Raw genomic sequence first — 25373 nt, 5'->3', positions numbered from 1 at the left:
CAATGGCCAGAGGCATAGTAGCCTTCTTGAAACTATTAAACATGAAGACAAAAGCAAACACAAGGTAAAGGATAATGGAGCAGAAAGAACCTGGGTCCTTCAGTGGCACTGCTGAGCAGTTGAACCCATACCAGAAGCGGTCTACATCTGGACTCCAAGCAAAGAAACCCCATTTTGGGTGAGCCTTGTAGACAGGTCTGTTACCTGCAGCTGGACACATTCCTTACTGATAGACTAGCTGTTGTCCTTTTTGGTGATCAATCTTCTCTTCCTCTTCCCTAAATCCAGACATCCGTTTCTTTTTCTTTTCTTTTTCTTACTGTTTTGTTTATTTTTGAGAGAGAAAGAGTAAACAGGGCAGGGGCAGTGAGAGAGGGAGACACAAAATCTAAAGCAGGCTCCAGGCTCCCAGGTGTCAGCACAGAGCCTGACGTGGGGCTCGAACCCATGAGCCGTGAGATCATGACCTGAGCCGAAGTCAGACACTTAACCCACTGAACCACCCAGCATCCCTTTCTATGCTGAAGGAACTCATACAGAATGGCACCTTCTAATCAGGCACAGACTTACATAACCTAAAAGTATTTACAAACTAAAAAAAAATAATATAAAGTACATACAAACTAAATTACAGGACTAAGAAAACTGCTGAGGAATATTCCTTCACCTCTTTGTCTAAGAACTTCTTGAATCTGAGATACATGTCATACTTCCATGAGAAACTTACTGTTTCCTGCTTTCTTTGGCAGTGTTTTTTAAAAAAATTTTTTTTTTCAACGTTTATTTATTTTTTGGGACAGAGAGAGACAGAGCATGAACAGGGGAGGGGCAGAGAGAGAGGGAGACACAGAATCGGAAACAGGCTCCAGGCTCTGAGCCATCAGCCCAGAGCCCGACGCGGGGCTCGAACTCCCGGACCGCGAGATCGTGACCTGGCTGAAGTCGGACGCTTAACCGACTGCGCCACCCAGGCGCCCCTCTTTGGCAGTGTTTTAAGGTTTGGCTTTCCAGCTGTTATGATACACGCTGTTGGTTTCAAGGACTTTTCAGTGGGTCACATTCTCATTCCATAGAGATGAAACACACACACACACACACACACACACACACACACACACGCAAGCGCACGCGCACACACCCACATGCCAAAAAAAAAAAAAAAAAAGTCTCCCAGGACTCAATTTTATTCAAATTGACTGAAAACTTAATTTGTTCTTCACAAAGTTCTGCTTTTTAGTGATACAGGTTTTATTTTTAGAAACTACATGTGAGCCACGTCTGGGTGGCTCATTTGGTTAAGCATCCAACTCTTGATCTCAGCTCAGGTCATGATCTCACGATCGGTCATGGGACCAACCTGCATTGGGCTCTGCGTGGACAGTGCAGAGCCTGCTTGGGATTCTCAATCTCCCCCTCTCTCTCTGCCCCTCCTCCACTTGCATACGCACTCTCTCAAAATAAATAAACTTTAAAAAGTGTTTATAAAAAGATTATATACAAAGTGTATATGTAAAAATTCTTATAAATTGTGCTATTCTATGTTGACTTAGGGTATTGTTACTATTCCTAACTCCTGGTAAAATATGGAAAAAATTCTGCTGGAACAATGATGTGCAGCCACTCCACTTTATAAGTATATCCTCAGCACTCTTGAGATACTACTGGATTAGCAGGAATAACTGCCTTACAGAGGACTATTGTCCCTCACTGAAGTGAGGGAGATTAAGGATCTGAGGAAAAGGAAACAAGGCCTTGGCAATCTCTAAGGACCTAAGGAAAACTGCAAGGATATGTGCAGTAAAATGTTGAAAGCAGATTCTTTTCCATTTTTTTTTTAAGTTTATTTATTTATTTTGAGAGCGAGTGAGTGCATGCTCGAGTAGGGGAGGAGCAGAGAGAGAGGGAGAGAATCCCAAGCAGGCTCTGTGATGACCACGCAGGGCTCAAACTCACAAACAGTGAGATCATGACCCAACCTGAAGTCAGATGCTTGACAAAGCCACCTAGGTGCCCCTCTTTTCCAGTTTTAATAAGTGGAACAGGCCACAGGCTGTTCCCAAGAGGTGGAGAGTAACAGTACATCTCACACAACCTGATGAAACAGGTGGTCAAGCCACAGGCTCAGTATTATGCACAGAACTCCTATTTAATGAGACACTGAGAATCAACTGTGTTTGATTGTAGTCAAATAGAGTTGTAAAGGCTATTATTTTTCTTCTATGAAAAAACACTAAAGACAAAACCTCCAATTTCACTAAGTGTTTATTGTTTGTATCTCATGCAGGTGGCTACAATAGGCATTTTCAAGCTACTCTAGCAGAGATACACGATTTTAACGAATCCCAGCTCAATGATGCACAAAGGCATATTCTCTCCAGCCACTATTATTTTGAAATGTATGATTGACCAAACTGGACTTTAACAAAAGAAAGGCATTACAGCAAACTCCTGATGGAGGAGATCTAGTTGTTCTCTATCTATTCCCAATGCCTGGCAAGCTTGGATGCAAACTAGATGAATGGCAGGGCTCCTGGGTGTTGGCCAGTCACTACGCATTTCATAAATAGGGACTGGGGTGAGGGTACTACTCTCAATGGTCTCTATGCCATTGGAGAGAGACAGTCACAGTAAAATCCAAGTCTGAAGATAATTCAGCAGTAATTTTGACTGCATATTGAAATGCTTTGCTTTTGGCCTCTTGTTTTTTGGAGAAAATGTGTCCAATTTAGAAGAGGCTAATTTTTAAAATGTAATCATCAATGTCAATATACACTGAAAATTTTTTATTTAAAAAATTTTTTTAACATTTATTTTTTTTTTTGAGAGAAAGAGACACAAGGCATGAGTGGGAGAGGGAGACACAGAATCAGAAGCAGGTTCCAGGCTCTGAGCTATCAGCACAGAGCCTGACACCGGGCTCGAACTCATAAACAGTGAAACCATGACCTGAGCTGAAGTCGGACACTCAACCAACTGAGCCACCCCTCAAAAATTCTTATAAATTGTGTAAAAACCCCTCAAAAATTTTTTAAATGTTCATACCTTTGAATCATAATTCCAATGTGATGTCTACTCTAAAAATGTAATGAAGAAACAAGACCTTTATGTCCAAACATGAGAATTTAAAGGTTATTTTTGACAGAGGAAAACTGAAATGAATTATGATTCATTCTAATGATCATATAGCATTATAAATGACATTTATAACATACTTTAAACACATGGAGGATAGTTATAAATGAAAAACAAGATGTAAAAAAACATGGATAACACTATTTAAATAATTATATATGTCTAGAAAAACACTAGAGAGAAGTACAGTAAAATATGGAATGGGTACAATAAAAAGATTAATAATGATGGTCTTTATTTCAATGAGTTCTATAAGTTTCCATGATGTTTGTTTTTCCTGAGTAACAAAAAAGATCTTAATTGAAAACAAAATTAAATTAGCTCACATTCCCAGAACACACATAAACTTCACAACAGCTGAAATTAATTAACAAGGATAAGTAAAGTCTAGAATTTAAAACCTACTGTAGTTTGTCCAAAAAGCTAGACATCTGACAATGGATCACTAACAGCAAAACAGTATCCTCGTGGTCTCAATGGGTCATTTGCATCTATTTAAAATTTTGCTTTTATACATTTGCCAGGGAACTAGGTAGAACAGAATTTACTAATTTGGTATTTCTCAGTATTTTACCAAGGTAAAATAATCTTTAAGATTCTTTTGGATCAATATTCTATCCTTAACTCAATTCTGAGCAAACAAACATAAAATTCATTTGTCTCCCACTCCAGAATGTCACTTTGGGCAAAGTCATAACTAAGTCATTTATATACTCCACATCTAGCCATAGTTACATTATTTATAAGCTCATGAAGTCTGTAATTAAATTATAATGTATTTGTAGGCTACAAATGTGAATGTACCTTTGTGCATTTTTTCCATTCCAGTAGAAATTGCATTGAAAATATACACTTCTAATTATTAAAAAAAAAAAAAGAGAGAAAGAGAAATGAGGGGTAGGTGTATGTTCTTTGCTCCTATGCATTTTTATTGACCTTTTATTTTAATTTAGTCTAACTGCCTCTTCTGCCTTGCTACACTTCACACACCACCAGACAGACCACAGCTTTGTAGGCTCCTTTGGAAAGGGGCATTATCTTTCTCATCACTGCAAATTTCCTTATCATGGCACTTAGCACACAGCATTTACAAAAAGGTACTTGACATGACTCATAGGGAATCATTACAATATTCTACTTCTAATGACAGTGATGATCCAGGTAACCTTTGCTTCCTGAGTTAAGTGATGGGTGAACCCAGATGAGCCAGGACACAGCCTAATTGCTGAGTGTACATCTAGAGAGGGAGGAGAGGGCTGGTTTGGGGTAAAGTGAAGAATCGTGCCTGCAAGCCTGGCTCTGTGTGAGGGAAAGGTCATGCAGGAGGCTCTAGCTGGGGGGAGGGCTGGAGAGAGGAATGGGAGGGACTTTCCTGCTGTCCCTATAAAAACATAGTAAAATCTATACTTCTTACTAACACCTGTAGAATGGGAATCCTGCTTGCAGATGCACGAAGGGCAAAAACAGAAGCCTGTCATGGGTACAGTTGACAACAGGGATAGCATATGTATTTGTTAAATTGGATGCAGAGTCCAACAATTATCTACTAAGTACCTGCTCTGTGCCCAGAATGGTTATATGCCTTGGGACACACCAAGGAAGAGTGACCCATAGTGTGCTCTGCCTTCAGAAACCTGACAGTTCCCTAATGCTTGTCACTGATCTATTTCCAACAGTTGATCCTTATTATTCATGGATTCCGTATTTGTGAAGCCACCTACTCACTAAAATTTGTAACCCCCAAATCATTCTTGTATGTGCAGACTGGCGAAAAACAAAACAAAACAAAATCTGAGGTCCCAAACTGCTTTGTTTCTACTTTCATACTGTAAAAAAGTATCCCCTTCACAGACTTTTTTTTTTTTTTAATATATTTTTGTGTTTTATGTTGGTGACCTCGCTGTTTAAAATAGTGCCTGAGTTGATCAGTTGGTTGAGTATCTGACTCTTGGTTTCAGCTCAGGTCATGATCTCATGGTTTGTGAGTTAGAGCCCCGCACTGGGCTCTCTGCTGATGGCATGGAGCCTGCTTGGGATTCTGTCTCTCTCTCTGTCTACCACTCCCTGTCTCAAAAATAAACAAACATTTAAAATGGTCCCCAGGTATAGTGTTAAAGTGCTGTCTAGTGTTCTAAGCAAAAAAGGGTTATGTGTCTTACAGAGAAAAATGTGTGTTAGATAAGCTTCATTCAGGCAGGAGTTATAGGTTGTTGGCCGTGAGTTCAATGTGAACAAATCAATATATATTGAGGTGTCTATAAGCAGAAACATAAAGCAAAGCTATGTACTGATTGGTTAACAAAAATGTGATCAGGAACTTAACTGTGTTGCCCCTAAGAGCAATGGTTCAGTACTTAGTACACTAATTCAGCATTTGTAGGACTTTGTAAGAACTACCATTAATAATGAGAATGAACTGAATTTGTGACTTCCTCTATTGCTATTTAACGGAAGGGGAAAGCAGACGAGAAGTAAGCTTTATTAAGGGCCAACTGTGGGCCAAACACTGTGCTAAACATTAACTCATGTAACTCTCATAACCAATTTGTGAGGTAGGTAATATCTTCATTTTACAGATGAGAATACTGATGATCAGAGAGGTTAAGTAAATTTCCCAAGGTCACACAGCCAGTGGTAGAACAGTATTCCCTAATAATGCCTGGGAGATGATTGGGGGAGATGATAAAATTGAAAAATTGGGGCGCCTGGGTGGCGCAGTCGGTTAAGCGTCCGACTTCAGCCAGGTCACGATCTCGCGGTCCGGGAGTTCGAGCCCCGCGTCGGGCTCTGGGCTGATGGCTCAGAGCCTGGAGCCTGTTTCTGATTCTGTGTCTCCCTCTCTCTCTGCCCCTCCCCCATTCATGCTCTGTCTCTCTCTGTCGCAAAAATAAATAAACGTTGAAAAAAAAATTAAAAAAAAAAAGAAAAATTGAACTGAATATTTGTTTTCAGTCTCAGTTTTTGTAATAGTAGGACATAAGTATAAGGGGCAATTTTGGAAGATGACAACGAGGAAGAGTTCAGCCAAGTGACAAAAGATTCTCCTCTAGGTTGGGGGACCTAGAAGCTGGACAGTCACCTCTCCCTGTTAGAGATTCTGAGGGGGGTGAGAGAGGGATGGGCTTCCCCCAGTGTAAAGGTTCTCCTTCCCCACAGGGCACATTATAATCTACTTTTATTCTTTCATTTACACAATAAGTATGTACTGAATACCTACTATCTTATCCCAAGGACTGTTTAGACACTAGAGATTTAACAGTGAACAAACAGATAAAAAGCACCAGGCTCGTGGAACTTATGTTCCAGTGACAATTTTTTCTTTCTTTTTTTTTTTTTTTATTTTGAGAGAGGGAGGAGGGGCAGGAAAAGAGGGAGAGAGAAGCCCAAGGAGGTCCTGAACTGTCAGCATGGAGCCCGACGTAGGGCTTGAACTCACAAACTGTGAGATCATGACCTGAGCTGAAATCAAGAGTCTGACGCTTAACCAACTGGGCCACGCGGGCATCCCTAGTGACAGAATTAAAAGATTGAGTCGTGTGGCTTTAGATTACTATTTTTCTTAAAGTACTGTGGTACTCCAATTTTTATTAATACCAACAAATACTGATAGTTGTAGAAATATTTCCATTCTGTCTGACTCAGATAACAGCACTGAAATGGCCAAGGAGATAAGCAGCAGCCAAACCACCATGCTGCTTGCATTATCCTGAGTGTTCATGCTTTCTAGGGCTTCCATTTCCCACAGTGAACTAGATATTCTGAAAAGTTGTCCTGCTGTGAAACATTACATGCTGGATAAGTGCAGGAAAAATTGGCTCATCATTATTATAATTATCCTAATGAAATGGTGCACACCCAGTCACTTGAAGTCTTTTTAGAACAATGCTTCTGAACCTGGCCTGGACATTAAATCATCTGGGAGCTTTTAAAAGGCCTGCTGCCCAGGTTACACGCAAACCAATTAAATAAGAATCTTGGAGTAGAAGTCAGGCATCAGAATTTTATAAAACTCCCCAGGAGATTCTGATGTCCTGCCAAGGTCAAGAATCACCGCTTTAGAATGGGATCGAGCACACGATGTACATGGAGAGTTGGTGGTCCCAGTGTTTTGTCAACTTTACTCACAATTGCTGAAGCTGGTAGATCTGAAAAGTTATCCAGCGTCTTAAATTTCCTCTCCATACCCTCATCTTCTGCTCTCCACCCTATGCTGGGAGGTGGATGGCATCACTTTTCAGGTAGATGCAAAGAACCAACCTAAGTGGGTACCTTCCTGAGTCTAAGTATTCCCGTTTATAGTTAAGTGTTTTGATTTTTTTTAAACTAGTTCCTGCTGAGGTACATGTAAAAGCCAAAGAAGAGACACATGAATTGCAAGCAAAGAAGAGACACAAATTCCACAAGTCTCCAAAGTCAAGGATAATACCCAATATGTACCTAATAAATATTAATCATACTCTCCCTATGCCAATCTCAGTGATTTTGGTTCATATTCTTTTTTGTAGCCAATTATCTCCGGGTTTTTTGGTTTTTATATGAACCAAACAATAAAACACAAAAACATTTTTGATGTATGCAGGGAAGAAACAGACCAATCATTACTTAAGTGTCCTCTGAATCTAAAATGTCCTCTATACTTGAAAGGTGCTCTTAGGAAAAAAAAAAAAAAAAGGGTGTGACATGAAAGATGGAAATACTCCATGTTGTAAAGCAAAGTGAACCCTCTGGCCAGCACCCTGGGTGGTTACTTGCATTTGACTCTGGGGTCTCAGAGATGGAGCACGGCTCTCTGCCCTGGAATCCTTGAAGAACAATAACAAGAGCTAGATGAAAGTTTCCAGGGATTTGGTTCTAAGAACATTACCCTGACATTTTGCTTGCAGAGTTCTAAACACAGGTTTCAGATCTAACTTGGAGATACACAGGGCGGTATTACATTTGGATTGGTCAAGTAAGACATAATGCATCACAGTCAAGGTGCTTATAAACTAACTCGTACCAGGGCTTATAATGCTAGGAACAACAAAAACTGAAATGAAACAGCATTTAATGAGACTTTTCTATGTGCCAGGTACCGAAGCTTTTTGTGTATTACCTCACTTAAGCTCCCAACAACCCTAAGTGGCAGACATTATTATTACACCAGTTTTGCAAGTAAGAAAACTATGAATCAAGGAGGTTTGGGTCACACAAGTAGTTAAGTGGCAAAGGGGGATTTGACTCATGTGGTCTGATTCCCAAGTTCACATCCTTAACCATTCTACTGTATTTCCTCACTTGTATCAAATTTTGGCTGCTGGGTGACCAGAAATCATAAGAGTTGAAGACAACTGGTAGGGTCAGGCCTGGGATCGGCCTTGGAGACCTATCAAGCCCATGGTTATGGGGTTATGGCTGTCTCCCCTTCCTCCTGGACTGGGCCGGAGAGGGGCTCTACTGGGTTTGGAATAAGTGAGGATCCTAAAGTACCTGAAAAAACTTCAACCCAAAGCAGCATCAAGAAAAGAAGGGACAACCGTCTCCTGGATAACACCGACCTTTCAGAGGTAGCATGCCAACGTTTGGCTTATTTGCTATCTATGGGAGAATGCCACATGTGGTTCCTAAGTCTGGGGATGGAATTGGGGAGGCACACTGAGCAGTGTTCACCATGTATCAAGTTGCTGGCCAAGCTCTGTAACTAACAAAGGGCTGGGACTGGAGAGAAAACCTCATTTCTTTGTGCTCAGGCAGGAGAAAGGGGCAGCATGCAATGATAGGCCAGGGAGGGAGGTGGGGGAAGAGAGGGGGGAGGGGGAGGAGAGAGAGAGAAGAGGGAGAGGAAGAGGGAGAGAGGGAGAGAGAGAAAAGAAAGATGCCTCCAAGGAGGCAGGAGTGAGGGAGGGGCTGCTCACTTTCCCATATCACAACCAGGTCCAAAAGGCCTGCCCCTGCCCCAACAGTTCTCTTCTAGTGAACCAAAGCCTTGGTGGGGCACAAAGAGCTGAGCTGCATCAGCCTCTCCCGCCTGCTCCGCAGCGCTGATCTGAGGCACACCTGTGCACAGTGGGGCCTCTGGCTCCGAAGCTCTGGCCCATCAAAACTTGGCAGCTTCTTGCTCTCCGCCCCAGCCTGCCCTCTCCAGCTGGGCTGGGCATCTCTAATAAGCAGCCTTTCTGCATGGATCGCCTCGCCTCACCTCACCTCCTGTAACTCAGAGCGGCGCTGCTGCCTAAGCATTTCAAGCTCAGTCACATGCTCTACGGCTTCCTGGGGGGGGAAATTCCTTCGGAAGCCAGGGTTGCCGCGTAATTGCTGCAGCTGCTGCTGAAATCCACTTTCGGATTTCTGTTCCCGGAGCAGAAAGTTCTGAAAGCGCCCGTGGAGAAGGAGCAGGCTTTGCATCCCTGCAGGCTCAGGCTACCCAGACAAATTCCTAAAGCCTCATTTCTGTGTGGTCTCTTTCAAAACCTTCTGAATGTTCCCGGAGATCTATTTCTTGATAAATTTTTTCTCCCTTGCTTGGGGTCAGGCCAGAAGAGAGAACAGATGTCAGATCTAAAGCTTTCCCAATTCAACCACTTGACCACTGGCCAGCTAATCTGCCATGATGTAAATGAAATGTCTTTGAGCCTTTCTTGCTGGGGGGGTGGGGTGGGGTGGGGAGACAAGCCTCCAAAAAAGCTGGAGACGTCCCTGTTTCAAGAAAAACAACATGAAAGAACAGGGTGATTGAAGTCAGCTGCATTTCTGCCTGTTAGAATATTTAAGTGCTCTCTTTTTTCCTCTCAAAAAGTCAAAATGGATTATGCCGGAGTTCTCAAACCCCCACAAGGATTTTCCTTCTCTTGCACGTGATCACCTGACAAAATATATGCTTCAGTCTGTAAGGGGAGTAATCCCACAACGAATCCCAGCTCAGATGTGCAGTAAATATTATTATCCCAGCTGAGAAAACTGATGCCAGAGTGGTGCCAGGGTGGGTGTGTGCAGGGCTCAGTCAGCACTCAGAACTAAAATTTCAGGTGAAGGGGAACACTGGAGTGTGTTGACAGTTATCTTAACTGTCTTTTCTCCTTCCTCACCTTACTCGGACTTACCAGAAAGCCTGGCAGATGATCAAACACCATAGAAACAAACGTTATGCTCCCAGAGGTCCTGCTTGGGAAAATATTCATGCTAGCTGCTCCCAGCACACCAGCCCTTCAAAAGCCTCTTGGCTGCAATTGAAGAGACTTTCCAATCTGGCCCTGGAAGGACTGCCACTAGACTGAGCTATCTGTACGCAGCGCCCCTTCGATACATTCTTTTAAGAAATATCATTCTGCGCTGCATGTAATAGGACATTTATTATAAGGTGAACCACAAAAAGCCAAGTAAACTAAGACATTAACTTTGTTATCATAAAGAATTTCTATTTTATGCTAAAAGAAAGAGCTCTTTTAGAGCTATTTATACAGGGATGTATCATATATCCCCGATCAATTCATCAAAAAGAAACTGTAAGATAAATGTATTAAGGTATTCTACAATGCACTATGTAGAGTTCTTGCTCCCAAAGAATTTACAGTCTAGTTAATAAGGACTCTTTACATTTGGTGCTGCACACTTTATAGTGATTTCATATCTGTTTTATACTCTGACATTCACAATAATCCTGTGAAGGAGTACACCAAACTGTGCCTTCATTTATTAAATGCATTACCCTGAAGTTTTGAAGGTGTTGCTTTTTCATAGTAAACTCTATTTTGAACATGTTGGCTTGTCCTTGGCCCTCTTGGTGTAAGTAAGTAACATCATACCACAGGAATGGGGCACTGTCTACACTGGGTTACTAGGTTTGTTTTATCTGGTCTGAACCTACCTACCTACTTTCCTTCCTTCCTTTCTCTCTTTTTTTTTTTTTCCCCGAGAGAGGGCATAAGTAAGCAAGGGGCAGAGAGAGAAACAGAGAAGCAGTGCTCGAGCTCACAAACAATGAGATCATGACCTGAACTGAAGTCAGATGCTTAATGGACTGTGCCACCCAGGCGCCCTGGTCTGAACCTTTCTTTTCAGACACAAAAATGCTCTGCAACCTCAACGTGCTTTTGGACGCAGTCCATTTCTGGTTGGTTCCTCTCTCTGGTAACCCACTGCTTGGTGGAGGCATTGAGAGAGGTGGGGCTATTGCTCAATCCAGCTTTTTCTTTTTTGATTTTGGGGGCTTCAAGCCCAGTGCTGAGCCCAATGTGGGGGTTGAACTCACCACCCTGAGATCAAGGCCTGAGCTGAAGGATGCTTAACAGACTGAGCTGTCCAGGCACCCCTCCAGCTGTTTCTAATAACCTCACCTAGCTTTCTTTTGTAGAACGGTAAAGTCGATTCAACAAATTAGCTTTTTCTAAGGCACCAGATCATTTTGCCACTAATCCAACTTGAGAAAAAAAGAGTTCAATTATTTAACTCATCAATTTTAAGTAAAAATAAATAAATAAACATTTTCCCCCTCCCCCACATGTTATCAACCCTGGCTTTCTTCTACAGACCTCTTCACTTTCTTGTGTAGGCTTTGTGGGGGTAGTGGGGTGCTGGTCTTAACGGACCTGAAAAACCCACCCAGAACAGCCTTGAGAAAGCTTTCCTTAGCTATTTCTAGTCCCTCCCACCCACCCTCCTAAAGAGTAAAGGTCTCCCTGCGAAATCTTTAAAATTGCCTAATATAAGCTAACATTCATTTACACACACGTCTTCTTCCATCTCAAATCTAACAGTGCTGCCCTGGATCTAAATTACAAAAAAAGGTTACATTCATATGGTCCCTAGCTTAAAGTTCTTTTGACGATAGTTCAGGGTTCCTTTTTAGTAAAGCTGCCAAAAACAAGATGTTGTCTTACAATTAAAAACACAGATGAGGTGAGATCATTTGTGGGGTAGCTTGAGGTAAAGGAAGCACTATAATCTTATCCACTGTGGGCAGGAATTTAGAGTGAAGGAAGGCTGGCCAGCCTTGGACTCCATCCAGGAGAGTTTTGTCGCTAAACTACCCAAAGAGAGCCTTATAAGGCAGTCTCTTGTAGAAGGCAAGTCTGCAGTAAACCGGAGAGCAGGCTCGTGGGGAAGGATGGAAATCCTATTTAGCGGTGTCAAATGCCTGATCAGCTCAATCATTCCATCTCACAGGCCCAGGGTATAAAAGATTTTTAAAGTTATAACAACCTCTTCTACATGTTTCATCTCCTCACTGAGGTGATCTCTCAGCTCCCCAAAGAGAATCTTTGAAACTGAATTCTCCAGACTCCCATGTGAGCATGTTATGGTATTCAACAGTTTTTACCAGTAAGTTCTTCCTACTGTGTATTCTAAATGTGCCTCATGGCTACTTAATTCCAGGCCTTTTAATTCCATCTCCTGAGGAACTGTAGAACAGTAGGTCAGGCACCTTCCACTTAATAACTAATTCCCAACCATGAAGAAACATTAACTTGTTCTTTGGATTATTTTCCTCCAAAAGAATCTTAAGTCCTTTAAGACCCCTTTGGCAAGGCTGCCTATTTTCTTTTCTAAAGCTTCTTCAGGTTTTCAAATCCTTACTAAAATGCAATGATTAAAACTAGGTAAACTAAAAATGAACCAGTGATTCACTTAACTTTCTAGAAGTTTCTGTGCTTAAGAAGGGCAAATGAGGCCAGAAAAAATTTTAAAGCATTTCTGTTGGTCTGGGGTGGACTTTTTGGGAGGTGACATTTTCTGTTTCTGATCTGAAAGCAGACGGAGGAATGGGAATTGTGGGCGAGAGAGGAAGAGCTTCCTGAAATGAGCAAGTGGGTTATAATTTGGGAGCAGGGCTAGCTAATGAGCAGAGGATGTGTGGGTACTTTGTAAGGAGTCATTTATAAGAAAAAAGCGCAGTACAATGGGCTTGTCTCTGCCAAGCAACACACAGCTTGCCATGGCAGGTTAAGAGCCCGGATTTGACAATGCTTCTAAGATCTGAGAAACGTAAGGTCTTGTGAAGAAGTCTAGGCAGCTTTTGCTGGGATTATTGTAACAGCCTCCTAATGGCAGTCTCTGACTGCAGTCTTGCCCCTCTTCCAATCCCATTCTAAAAGTGGCCAACACAGATTTTTAAAAAGCATAAATCCAATGTTATCACCGAATAGGTCCCTCAGCTCTGGTGATCACCTCTAAACTTCAATGCATCTAAACTTCTCCATCCTTGGGGTCAAGTGTTCAGCAGTCACCTCTGCTCTCCTGTTCTGTGAGGCAGCCCTATGGAACCATGTGCTATTCCTTCTGCTGCTAATGCTCTTCTTTCCATTCTAAGTCCGTTCCAACCCCCATGCTAGCTCTTCTCCAGCCAATTCCTTTACATCCCCATCTCAGGACCTTACTCTTCCAGGAAGTCATTCCTGGCCCTTTTTCTACAAGTTTGGGTTAAGGATCCCCCTCATCTGGGCTCTGTGGCCATCTTTATGGTATAACTGTTTACAAAGCATTGCATGGACTTCTGTTTCCCCCATCCCTGGAGATAAACCAGACCATTAGTAATCTCATTTAAGTTTCAAATCCCTATTCCAACTTTCAGTAAAGTTCTACAATTCTGGTACCAGTGGCAATGTGTTTTTTTCATGCCACCAAGCAATTCTTTGATAGCAGCTGTGCATCCTACTGTTCAACTCTTTTCTGACACTATCTACCTAGAGATAGTGTTAGGTCACACAGCTCGGTCCCACAAGACTGCACTCCCACTTCAGATGCCTATCCCAAGTCCAGTTGGTCACCTGTGCTTCTGACTGGCCATAAACTGGGTTCCAACGACTCCCTCTCCTTGGTTCAATGGATTGCTAGAATGCTCACAGAATTCAGAGAAACACTTTACTTACAAAATTACCAGTTTATTATAAAAGGATGTAACTCAGGAACAGCCAGACAGGAGAGATATATAGGGCAAGGTATGGGGACAGGGGTATAGAGTTCCCATGCCCTCTCCAGGAGGGCCATTCTTCCAGCATTTCCACATGTACACCAGCACGGAAGTTCTCTGAACCCATCCTTTTGGGTATTTGTGGAGGCTTTGTTACATAAGCATGCCTTAATGATTCGATGACAATCATTGGTGATCTCCAGCCCCTCTTCCCTTCCAGGGGGTGAAGAGTAGGCCTGAAAGTTCCAACCCTTTAGTCATGTGGTTGGTTCAAGTGGCAACCAGCCCCCAACCACAGTCCCAAAGTAACTCATTAACATACAAAAGACACCCCACCACTTTCCATACCTCGGAAATTCCAAGGGTTTTAGGAGCTTTGCTGCAGAAACGGGCAGGAAGATCACATATATATTTATTATTATAAATCACAATATCACAAGTTCATAACTCATTGAAGGACAGTAACAGAACATGGAGATTTGAATGATAGGTTATCAAAATAAAATGAGCCTAAAATGAGCTTCTCAAAGAACAAATGTTTAAAGTCCATCAAATAAAACTAACGTTAAGAGTTCAGGGTAAGAGAGGAAGAGGGGTCAAACGTCAGATGTATTCCCGGGCCTAGACTTCAGAAAGGCAGAATATACAAGAAGAAAAGAGAACAGACAAGCAGGAGAGTCCACAGCCTGCATTTCCAAACAGGAAGGCCCTTTCTTACGTGCATTTCTTTGTTTAATCAACAAATACTTATAAAGCGTCCAATAGCCAGCTACTGTGTTTATAAATAATTATAAGACAGCGTCCCTCTTTTAGGATGCTCCTATGAGGAAAACAGACATCCAAAGAGCCCTTTGGTGGGGGTGGGGGGGGCACCTGGGTAGCTCAGTTGGTTAAGTGTCCAACTTCGGCTCGGGTCATGATCTCATGGCTCATGAGTTTGAGCCCCATATTGGGCTCTGCTGACAGCTCAGACAGAGCCTGATGCCTGCTTTGGATTCTGTATCTCCCTCTTTCTCTCTGCCCTTCCCCTGCTTGTGCTCTCTATCTCTCAAAAATGAATAAACATTAAAAAAAAAAAAAATTAAAAAAAAAAAAGAGTCTCTTTGGTTTGTTCCCCTCCGCCTTTTTTCCCTTCCCATATATTCATCTATTTCACAACACTGAACCTTAACAACAACTCTGAGATAGGTATGATTATAATCCTTATATTAAGGGTGAGGAAACCCAGGCCCAAAGAGGTCAAATAATTTGCTTAAGGATCAGTAAGTGACAGTTACAATTCACACCCAGCGAGTTTGGTTCTAGAGCTCAGTGTCTTAACTATTCTGCTAGAATGCCTCTTGCTTATATACACACAGCATGTGTGCAATAAATATTGTTGAAAAAGGACTGGAAGCCTACAGAGAACTGAAGGACATCATTAAGGGGGTAGAGGGTAGGTGGAGCCAGGGGAGTCAAGGAGCTTCCTGGAGAAAGGGACAGGCCCTGATCTTGAAGGCCTAATGTTCAAAGGGCGGAAAGACAAGTGAGGGCAAGGGGGTGACTGTGAACAACAGCAAATAGCAACACTTACTGCGGCTGGACCATGACTGGGTTGGAGGGAAGAGGCCAAAAGAATACAGTTATGGTAAAGAGCCTCATTCGTCCTGATAAGTGGTTTGAATTTAGTTCTAGAAATGCTAAACACAGAGACTCTTAAAGAATTCTGGGGCACCTGGGTGGCTCAGTCATTAAGCATCTGACTTCAGCTCAGGTCATGATCTGATGGTTCATGAGTTCGTGTCCCACATTGGGTGAGTCCGCTTCTCTCTCTCTCTCTCTCTCTCTCTCTCTCTCTCTCTCTCTCTCTGCCTCTTGCTCACTTGCGCCCTCTCTCTCAAAAAATATAACAAAAAAACAATGAATTCTGATTCCACAATTAAAAACTGTGAGGGAGAAGAAGAGGAGAGGGGACCCAAAGGGACCAATGTGGTTGAAACGGAATTGCCAAGAAGCTCAGATTTAAAGGACCAGGAACAAAAGGTGTTAATCAAGAATTGGAATAAAGGAGCACCATGTTCTCTTCCAACCATGAGATTTTAATACATATATCTCAGCACCTCTATATTAACTTTTTATTTTTTTTTAAGTTTATTTATTTTGAGAGAGGGAGAGAAAGAGAGAGAGCACATGCACAAGTCGGGGAGAGGCAGAGAAAGAGACAGAGAGAGAGGGAGAGAGAATCCCAAGCAGGCTCCACACTGTCAGTGCAGAGCCTGTCATGGGGCTCGAACTCACGAACCTCAAGATCATGACCTGAGCTGAAATCAAGAGTCGGACGCTTAGCCAACTGAGCCACCCAGGTGCTCCTATATTAACCCTTTATTAAACTGCATTGTCACATCCCCTCTTCCAGTTACTCATGACTTCAGGGACTTCAATAATGACACTAAATGCATGATGGTAGTTCCAACCTTTGAGATTATCTTTCAGACATACTTTCAAAAAGGTGGCTTTGCCTCTTATCACAGGTACAGAAAACAAGCAGACTAAGTAAGATCTTTTCCCCAGACAGTGGGTAAGTGGTAATCTCAGAAAAGAAGAGGATGATTGGGAGTGTCTCCAGCCCCCCAAGGAAGGCACACAGGGAGGGGAGACTGCAACCTGTGTGGATACATTAATTAGCAGGACCAGATCTGTTCTGTGCATCCCCAGCTGTAGAACATCTAGCACAGTGCTGACACCAGCTATCTGCTCAATAAATGTTGGTTAGTGAGATCAGCAGGAATGTCCCCTTCCTCTCAACACTTGAGGAAGCATAACTTGAAATTCCTCTCAGGGTAGAAATGGCTGGAGGAACCTAGAAAACACATTTCCTATTCTTTGCAAAGCCCCAGTACTAAATGGCACAGAAATAAATGGCACTCTGTCAGATTTGCCTCTGTAGCTGTCAAAACACATCCACATCAGGAGAAATATATTAGGAGATATGGTTTTAGTCCCATTTGTCTCTGCTGTAGACAAGCACACTGGTAGACCTCACATTCTTTTCTGCTTTCTCTGACATTCTCCTACAAATGGTCCCAGGCACCACACCCCCATCTCTAGATTCAGACTGGGAAGAAAAGGCTAATTTTGTCAAGGTTTCCAGTTTTGGACGCTATTTCACTTAACATCTTCCTAAACAAAAAGAAAAACCAGGTCCACATCTTCAAGGGATTTGCAGTCTGGAAAGATGCTGGGGAACGGGGTGTACATGGTAATGAGGTGATAGGATTAGTTCTCTACAACTATCACTCTCAAGATTTTATAATCCCACTGTGCGTTTAGAGACACAAATATCAAGAGAGAAAAAGGGATAAAACTAGCTACGGGCTAGAACTGACAACAATGCTTAAACAATCCCCAAGCTAACCTTTGGCTGTGATAAGCAAGTCCCAATGATCTGGAAAGACTGTGGGGAAAAATTCCCCTTAGAATGTTTATAAGAAAATCTCAGTATTTGGAAGGAGTTTTTAAACGATGCACATTTCTCTTTTCAAGATATGACTGATAAATGAGATCCAAAAAAACAAATGACTGTTTCTGTTGGAAAAGTATATGAATTATTTTGGGTTGTGATTTTCCAAGTTCAAGGTGATGATGGTAATATAAATAGTCCACAGTAAGTCACATGATTTAAAGCTTTCAATAGTGAACTCTGAAATGAGTGACATACGACCTATTAGAGTATGGGCTTCTGGGAAAAACTCTAAAAAAAGAACTATTTGGAAAGTGTGGAGAAAGTCTGAGCTGTGCTTAAAGAAGCAACTGCTTCTGTCATTTCAGGAGAACTGCCTCCCTCCCTTTGCTGTGTTGGCTGGGGCTAGGAGAGGGACTGCCAAGGTTGGATCTCTCTAACATTTCCCTATGGAAAATGTTATTTCAGACAGAGTTAAAAATCTCCGAGGTTTTTTTCCCCTTACAAGTCCGGGCTCTTATTTATTTTCCCCTTTCATTTATGGCAAGTTTGGATCTGTCTGGAATAAAATAAATGATCAAACATAACCTCAAAGGCATTCCTGCCGAACAGTGCATCCTGGGGACGAATTACACACAAAAAAGGGACAAGAAAGAAAAACAAAATGGTCATAAGGTTCACAGTATAAACTACGTCATAAAAACATTCTTCAAAGACTTTGCACTTTTTGCCCACAAATAATTAGCTAGTTAGATTATTGTTTGAGAATCTTTAATTTCCAGTAAGTGAATTACTTTCTCTAACATTAAGAGACCATGAAATCCAATTTTTAAAATTCTTACAATCTAGCCAGTTAAACGTGGGACAAATAACTTCTCTGACAGTCCTTTACTTTGTATTTCAGCGTCAAACTCTTCCCCCTTCACTCTTGATTTCACTTCTATATCCACACAAGCCAAGAAAGAAGGACGAGAAAATGACATCTCTGGGTTTCCAAAAGAATGGGGGCAGCTTTTGCTTATCGACTTGCCAGCTGTCAGTATGAGCTGGGTCGCGGGAGTCTTGTGGTGCCAGAAAAACTTTTCTATATATACACTCGCCCCGCAAAACCTCACTTCTTGGCGCACGCAACAAGCTTCCAAAATAAAACCCCGAGAGAGAGAGAGAGAGAGAGAGAGAGAGAGAGAGAGAGAGAGAAGAGGGGGCGTTGCCTATGCCTCCTAGCCTGTCAGAGGCGCCCAAATCCTCCCCTCGGATCCGTCTCCCGGATGCCCAGGGAAGTATCCCGGGGCACAACGGCCGAGTACGCCCCGCCGGGTCTGACCCGCGAGGGGGCGCGCGGCCGATGGGGCAGAGTTGGAAGGGAAAGCGTTCGTGCCCACCTTGCTCGCAGGTGCCCTTGCTGACCTGGGTGATAGCCTTCTCCCCGCGGCTCTCGGCCCTCAGGCTGGCGGCGCGCAGCTGGCACCCGCTGGAGTAGGTGATGCCGTCGCTACCGCACACCGGGTAGCGGCTCTTGCACACGCACACGCCGCTCACCCCCGGGCCGCCGGCTGCTGCCCCGGCTTTACCCTTCCGCCTCTTGCGGCTCTTCACGCACTCCATGCCCGGCGCGCAGTGCCCCCTGCCGGCGCCGCCGCCCCCGCACGGCTCGCCCTCGCCGCGGGCGCACACCGGGCAGCAGCCACAGGCGTCGCGGGTCTCGCCCAGAGGGCAGCCCCGCGGGGGCAGGGGCGGGCAGGCGGCCGGCTCGCAGGGGCCGCAGACGTCCGAAGAGGAGGAAGAGGAGAGGGGCAGGAGCAGGAGCAGCAGCCCGGCCGCGCTGAGGAGCAGGGCGCGCAGCGGCGGCCACTCCATGGCTGGGCGCGGAGGCGGCGGGAGCGCGAGTAAGCCTGATCCCGCAGGCTGACGTTTTAAACCCCGCGCCCCGCCCGGCCGGGCCGCGAGAGCCACACCCCAGGGCGGCGAGAGCGCGGCCGCCCCGCCCGTGCCGCGCCTCCCGGGACCGCCGGGCTCCAGCGCGCCCCTGCCGGCGGGGTGGGGCAGGGCATCCGCGCGGGCCCGGGAGGCTGGGTCTCCAGTGCTTCCCGCCCCTTAGCCCAGTGCACCGCTCCCCAGTCCCTCGAGGTCGCCGGCAAGGACGGCGGCTCCCTCAGCTTCTGGTTCCTCGCCCAGACAGTTATACTTCTTAACGACAACAACTTTGCGATTACCCTGTGTTTAATCTATTAAATTCTCCGTGGGCCTGGGAGACCTGAGTCCTAAATTCCTCTGAAGTTTGGAAAGCTTTTTAAAGAACAAAACGCCACAGGGTGAGGGGGCACCTGGATGGGTCAGGAGGTTGTACATCTGGCTGGGTTTTGGCTCAGGTCATGATCTGCTGGTTCTTGGGAACCAGCCCTGCATTGAGCATGGAGCCTGCCTGGGATTCTCTCTCCCTCTCTTTCTATCTCTCTCTCTCTCTGCTCCTCCCCCACACCGACTCAAAATAAATAAACATTAAAACAAACAAACAAACAAAAAACTCCACATGGGGATTTGTGTCCCTGTTGGCCACAGGCCCGGTGTGGCCTTGGGTGCCAGGCTAAGAGGACAAATCATTGCCAACCACTCCTCTTTTGGGAACCTCATTAATTGACTCCTCCTCCAGTGCTTTTCTATGCCAAATCAAGTTTCAAGTGTGAGTACTGAATCCAGGAGAGAGCTGCTTCACCGTTTCATTGTCGTAGGTTCCTACTAAATTGTGTTGGAGCTCCGTCAAACTTCTCCAGACAACAGGACACAGCTGGGTGTGCCACTGAGGCACCTGAAGAAATGGTAAACCCATGAAGTTTTTGATATTAAACACCTGACATTTCCTCCTCAGCCTTTCTGTAAAATGCTCTGCAAACTTAACCTTAAAGCCTCTTTTTCCAAGAGTATGCCCTTCAAATCCCTCCTATCCATTTAAATTCTTTACATTTTTATTGAACATACAACATTGCAATGTGCATGATTCTGCATGTCCTTTTAGTTCTCTTTTTTCTTAGCATAAATTCAAGGATTTGTAGGATTGCTAACTCAAAGTGTGTGATTCATGATGCCACCAGCAATATATGGCTGTCATTCTCACCAGCCTTACTAGCATTATTGTAAACTTTTTTGGAAATTAAATAATCATAAAATTTACTTGGGGAATAAAAAAACAAGCACCTTTCAATCCAGAAAACCTAGCACTGCTTTTTGGCCTCTCCTTAGAAATATTCTGGAAAAGTGGCACTTTTTTTTTTTTTAAGGTCATATGTTGACATGACCATTGTTTTTTTTTTTTTCTTTTTTTTTTCTTTCTTTTTTTTTTGAGAGGGAGAGAGAGAGAGAGAGAGAGAGAGACAGCGTAAGCAGGGGAGTAGCAAAGAGAGAGGGAGACACAGAATCCGAAGCGGGCTTTAGGCTCTGAGCTGTCAGCACAGGGCCCAACTTGGGGCTTGAACTCATGGACAGCGAGATCATGACCTGAGCCAAAGCTGGATGCTTAACCGACTGAGCCACTCAGGCACCCTGACATGACCGTTGTTTATAAAAGGATGAAAAGTCTTTGGAGCAGAGTTTTCCTAAATATTCTTGCCTTTTTCCCACTATAAGAGATATAGTTTACATGACCCAGTGTAAGTCCCAAATTGAAACAAATGTGGAGCTCTGATATTTCCTGTTATGTTGCAACATTACGAACTCACTGGTAAAGGTCCACTAAGTTGATGATGACCCACTATAACTATCTATCATAGATTTAGGTTGCCTAGAAGCGGACCCTGAGAACAAGGATTCCAGTGCATATAGTTTACCTGAGAGGCCACATGAGGAACACCAGTTGCATGGGGTTTGGGGATGGAGGTGTTGGGAGTGGGCAGAAAGGGAAGACAGACAATAAAGGTGCTTATTAAGTTAGCTCCCAGGTAGGCTATGCAGCCAGATGAAGCCTTCAGGCTCTACAAGTTTGTGGGTGGGTGGGAGGGCACAGGGGTATTCACAGCCACTGTATGCTGTGGTGTTTTGAAATCCTGCATTGGAGCCAGCAGTAAGGATGCAAGCATATGGGAACCCTCACTGTCCAGCAAGCAGAAGAGTGAACAGCATTCTTGTCACTGAAGAGGGCACCTGGGTTGTGTGATAGTGCCTATGTGGAGTACCTGAAAATAGGAACAGATGTGGTTATTCAGAGGAAGGAGAAAAGGCAGGAAAATAGAGCCTTTACAAAGAAATTTGACAACTTCTTGCTTCCAAGAAAGAAGATACTGTCACCTATTCAGCTTCAGTTCTAGTGAGATGAAAAGCCTAGGTATGGAGAAAGGATTATATCATTTGCAAATAGAGAGAATTTTATACTTCTTCCTGTTTAATCTTGATGCCCTTTATGATTTTTTTTCTTGCCCAATTGCTCTGGTTAGAACCTCCAGTATAATGTGGAGTCAAAGTGGTGAGAATGAGCATCCTTGTCTTGCTCCTGACCTTAACCTTAGAGGGAAAGCTTTCAGTCTTTCACCATTAAGTACAATGTTACCTGGGAGTTTTTCACAGATGGTCTTATCAGGTTGAGGAAATTCTTTTCCATTCCCATTTTGTTGAGTGCTTTTATCATCAAGAATTAGAATTTTGAATTTTGTCAAATGCCTTTTTTTTTTTTTTGCATCTGTTGAGATGATCAATCAAGATGTATTTTCTTCTCTTGATATGGCATATTACATTAATTGATTTTTTGAATGTTAAACCAAACTTGCATTCCTGGGATAAATCCCCCTTAGTCATGATGTATAATCCTTTTTTATATGCTTCTGGATTTGGTTTGCTAGTATTTTGTTGCAGATTTTGGCACTTATATTCACTATTAGACTGTAGTTTTCTTTGTTGTCTTTGGTTTTGGTATCAGGGTGATAGTGGCCTCAGAATGAGTTAGGAAGTATTCTCGCATCCTCCGTTTTTGTTTTTGTTTTTTTTCCAAGAGTTTCTGAAGAATTTATTTTAATTTTTCTTTAAATGTTTAGATTTCACCAGTGAAGTCATCTGGGAGCAGGCTTTTCTTCATGGACAGTGTTTTGTTATTAATTCAATCTCTTTACTTGTTACAAGTTATTAGTTTGTTAGAGCTGCAATAAATATAAATAAATAAAATAGGATAGATGAGGCAGCTTACACAACAGAAATGTATTTTCTTACAGTTCTGGAGTATGGAAGTCCAAAATCAAGGTGCTGGGAGGGTTGGTTTCCTCTGAGGGCTATAAGGGCAAGATCCTCTCCCTACTTCTGACAAGGTGCCACCCACAAAAGAGTAAGCACCCCCTGCCTCACTAAACAAGACTGTTACTTTAACTAAATAAAAACTTGAAAAAGAAGAAAAAAGATTGCTACTTTAACAATTATTTCTATTACTCGTGTCTGCCCTTCCTACAGATAAGATTTATTGAGATAATCATAGAATTGTTCCATCCAGAGTGAACTCCTGCTTCCTTAGACCTTCCCCAAAATTACCCAAGTCCAAAACCTGTAATAGGTTCTTTTTAACACCTTCTTACTGAGACATCACCCAGTTCCATATGGAGTCCATTCTGTCTTGCTACAATGAGGAATAAAGCCAACTTATTACTTATTTGACTACAGGTGCATTCTTGGTGGCCTTTGGATAAAGGGCCATGAGAGATTTGCCCTCCAACTCCTTCTCTTCTATTCTCCTTCAGTTCAGCATTCCCCCACCCCAACCCATAGCACATTCCAAATCCCTTTGCCACTGGGTTCATGTATCTGGCAAGCACCCTGCTTGGTAGGGCATCTCCAAGACTTCTCAGTCCAGCAAACTTCAATGACATCTGTGGGAAACTCATGGTTCCACGTAGCCTGCCCTGCTGTGTCCCCCTGGGCCCTGCCTCCTCAGCAGATATCTAACTGGAAAATGGAATGTTTGTTTCCCTTTATTGAAAACACCACAGACATGTTGGCTTTACCCCCTCACTTGGCTTCTTTGGGTGGTAGGGGGCAGGCATGGGAAGGGAGGGGAACCCTCCTACATCCTCCACTAGGCTCTCATTCATTCCGAACATGCTTATAGAGAGCAGGGGTTTGTGAGCCAGGTTGGGTTGATTATGGCCATTTAGCACTGAGGAACATTCTGCACCAGTTCTTGGTGGCTCTTTTCTCAAATGTGGGGACACATAGCATCTGTAGTTTTAGGTTGTGGATCCTAGCTCCATTTCCAGGCACAGGAAAAATTGTTCTATTTAACAGTCCGTTACAATAGTTCTTCATCATCTTTAACATCATTTAATTTTCTCCTCCTCTCTCTCTCCCCCTTCATCACCATCAGTAAGTAGATTGTCAGATGGTGGGATGGGGTGTGGATGATTATCCCAGCCCAGATAAACAGCACATGAGAAGGATGAAGCCAGTGGAAATCATTTTGTCACATTCCAACAACTGAAAGAAGTCCAGCATAGCTGAAACAAGGTGTGCATGGAGAGAAATGCAGGAAAATGGGGAGAAAAGGCTCTGGAAAGAGGGCAGATATGAGATGACTGAGGGTTTTGCACATCATGCCCAAGACTTTGAACTGGAGCTTATAGATGGCAGTGAGTTGTTGAAGGAGGCAAGGGAGAGGCAAGATCAGGTTTGCAGTGTAGGAAGGTTAATACAGAAGAGAGGAATGAATTCCAATAGGGACAGACTTGAAGAAGGAGCGAAATTTCCACAAAGTAGGGGCTACCTTTAGCCTTTGTAATGTCCTTAAATAAATTAGAAAAAAAAGCTCCCCTACTGGGCAGATACAGTACAGAGGGTGCATGACTTGGCAAGCAGACTGTGCCTTTGTGCCAAGAGGAAGTCACCTCTTCCTTCTGGGAGGAGGACCTAGCCTGCACCAAAATACATAGCCTAGCAGGTGAAGGGAAGGCTGAATTCCAGCCTTGCTCGCCTCTTGTGTCCACACTGCACAGCCTTACATCGAAGCCCAACCTGGTGCCAACATTGTGTCTGACACAGAATTTGCATTCAGTTAACACTTTGAAAAAGTAAATGAGAGAGAGAAGTAAATGAGAGAGAGAAGACAGTTGGGTAATGACTACTGCCCACGACAACCACCATACGGGCAGGAATCAATGAGGGCTTGAAGTGAGGCATGGTGATGGGAAGGAAGGGAATGGACTGTATCATTTGTTGTCCATCTTGGACACTTTTGTGAGCAAAAGGGAGCACTGTTCATAATTATGCTGCAACAACTGACCTAAATCAGATCGACCTGGACAACGGGGACATGTGGTCACCCTAGATAGAGGGGACGGGGTGGACGAGTGGTCTTTAAGATGTAGAACATTCAGGTTTTGGAAAGTGACCATGACAGGAAGTCAAGAGGACCCTCAAAATTTCTTGCATGGAAAACTTGGTGGAAGCTGGTGCTGAGGCAGGTTTGTATTGATGGAAGATAATGATCTTGATTTTGGACATGCTGATTTTTTTTAAGAGTAGAATTTTTAAAGTTTATTTATTTATTTTGAGAGAGAGAGAGAGCACAGGAGGAGCAGAAAGAGAGGAAGAGATTCTCAAGCAGATGCAGGGCTCAAACTCACGAACCATGAGATCATGAGCTGAGCTGAAACCAAGAGTTGGATACTTAACCAACTGAGCCACCCCTGGATGTGCTGATTCTTTATAAAACCAGGTCTACTCTTTTTCTTTTTAATTTTTCACCTTAAAAAAATTTTTTTTAATGTTTTTATTTATTTTTGAGACAGAGAGAGACACAGCATGAGCAGGGGAGGAGCATAGAGAGAGGGAGACACAGAATCCGAAACAGGCTTCAGGCTCTGAGCTGTCAGCACAGAGCCTGACATGGGTCTCAAACTCACGGACTGTGAGATCATGACCTGAACTGAAGTCGATGCCCAACTGACTGAGCCA

At 43.4% G+C, this 25373-nt stretch overlaps 1 protein-coding gene across 1 annotated transcript in view; it reads right to left on the bottom strand.

Annotated features, from left to right (window-relative positions):
* IGFBP7 (insulin like growth factor binding protein 7) overlaps window positions 1-19423 on the bottom strand; it is a 73453-nt gene extending 54030 nt beyond the window's left edge. The window contains exon 1 of the mRNA XM_043604216.1: window positions 18839-19423. Coding sequence (XP_043460151.1) covers window positions 18839-19313 — 475 coding nt within the window. The 5' untranslated portion in view covers window positions 19314-19423. The remainder of the gene's footprint in view (window positions 1-18838) is intronic.
* Between the last annotated feature and the right edge of the window lie 5950 nt (window positions 19424-25373).

This window comes from Prionailurus bengalensis, chromosome B1 (genome assembly GCF_016509475.1).
Source record: "Prionailurus bengalensis isolate Pbe53 chromosome B1, Fcat_Pben_1.1_paternal_pri, whole genome shotgun sequence".
In the NCBI taxonomy this organism is placed as follows: domain Eukaryota; kingdom Metazoa; phylum Chordata; class Mammalia; order Carnivora; family Felidae; genus Prionailurus; species Prionailurus bengalensis.
Note: the sequence above shows the minus strand (reverse complement) of the source record. Positions and strands in the feature narration are given on the sequence as shown.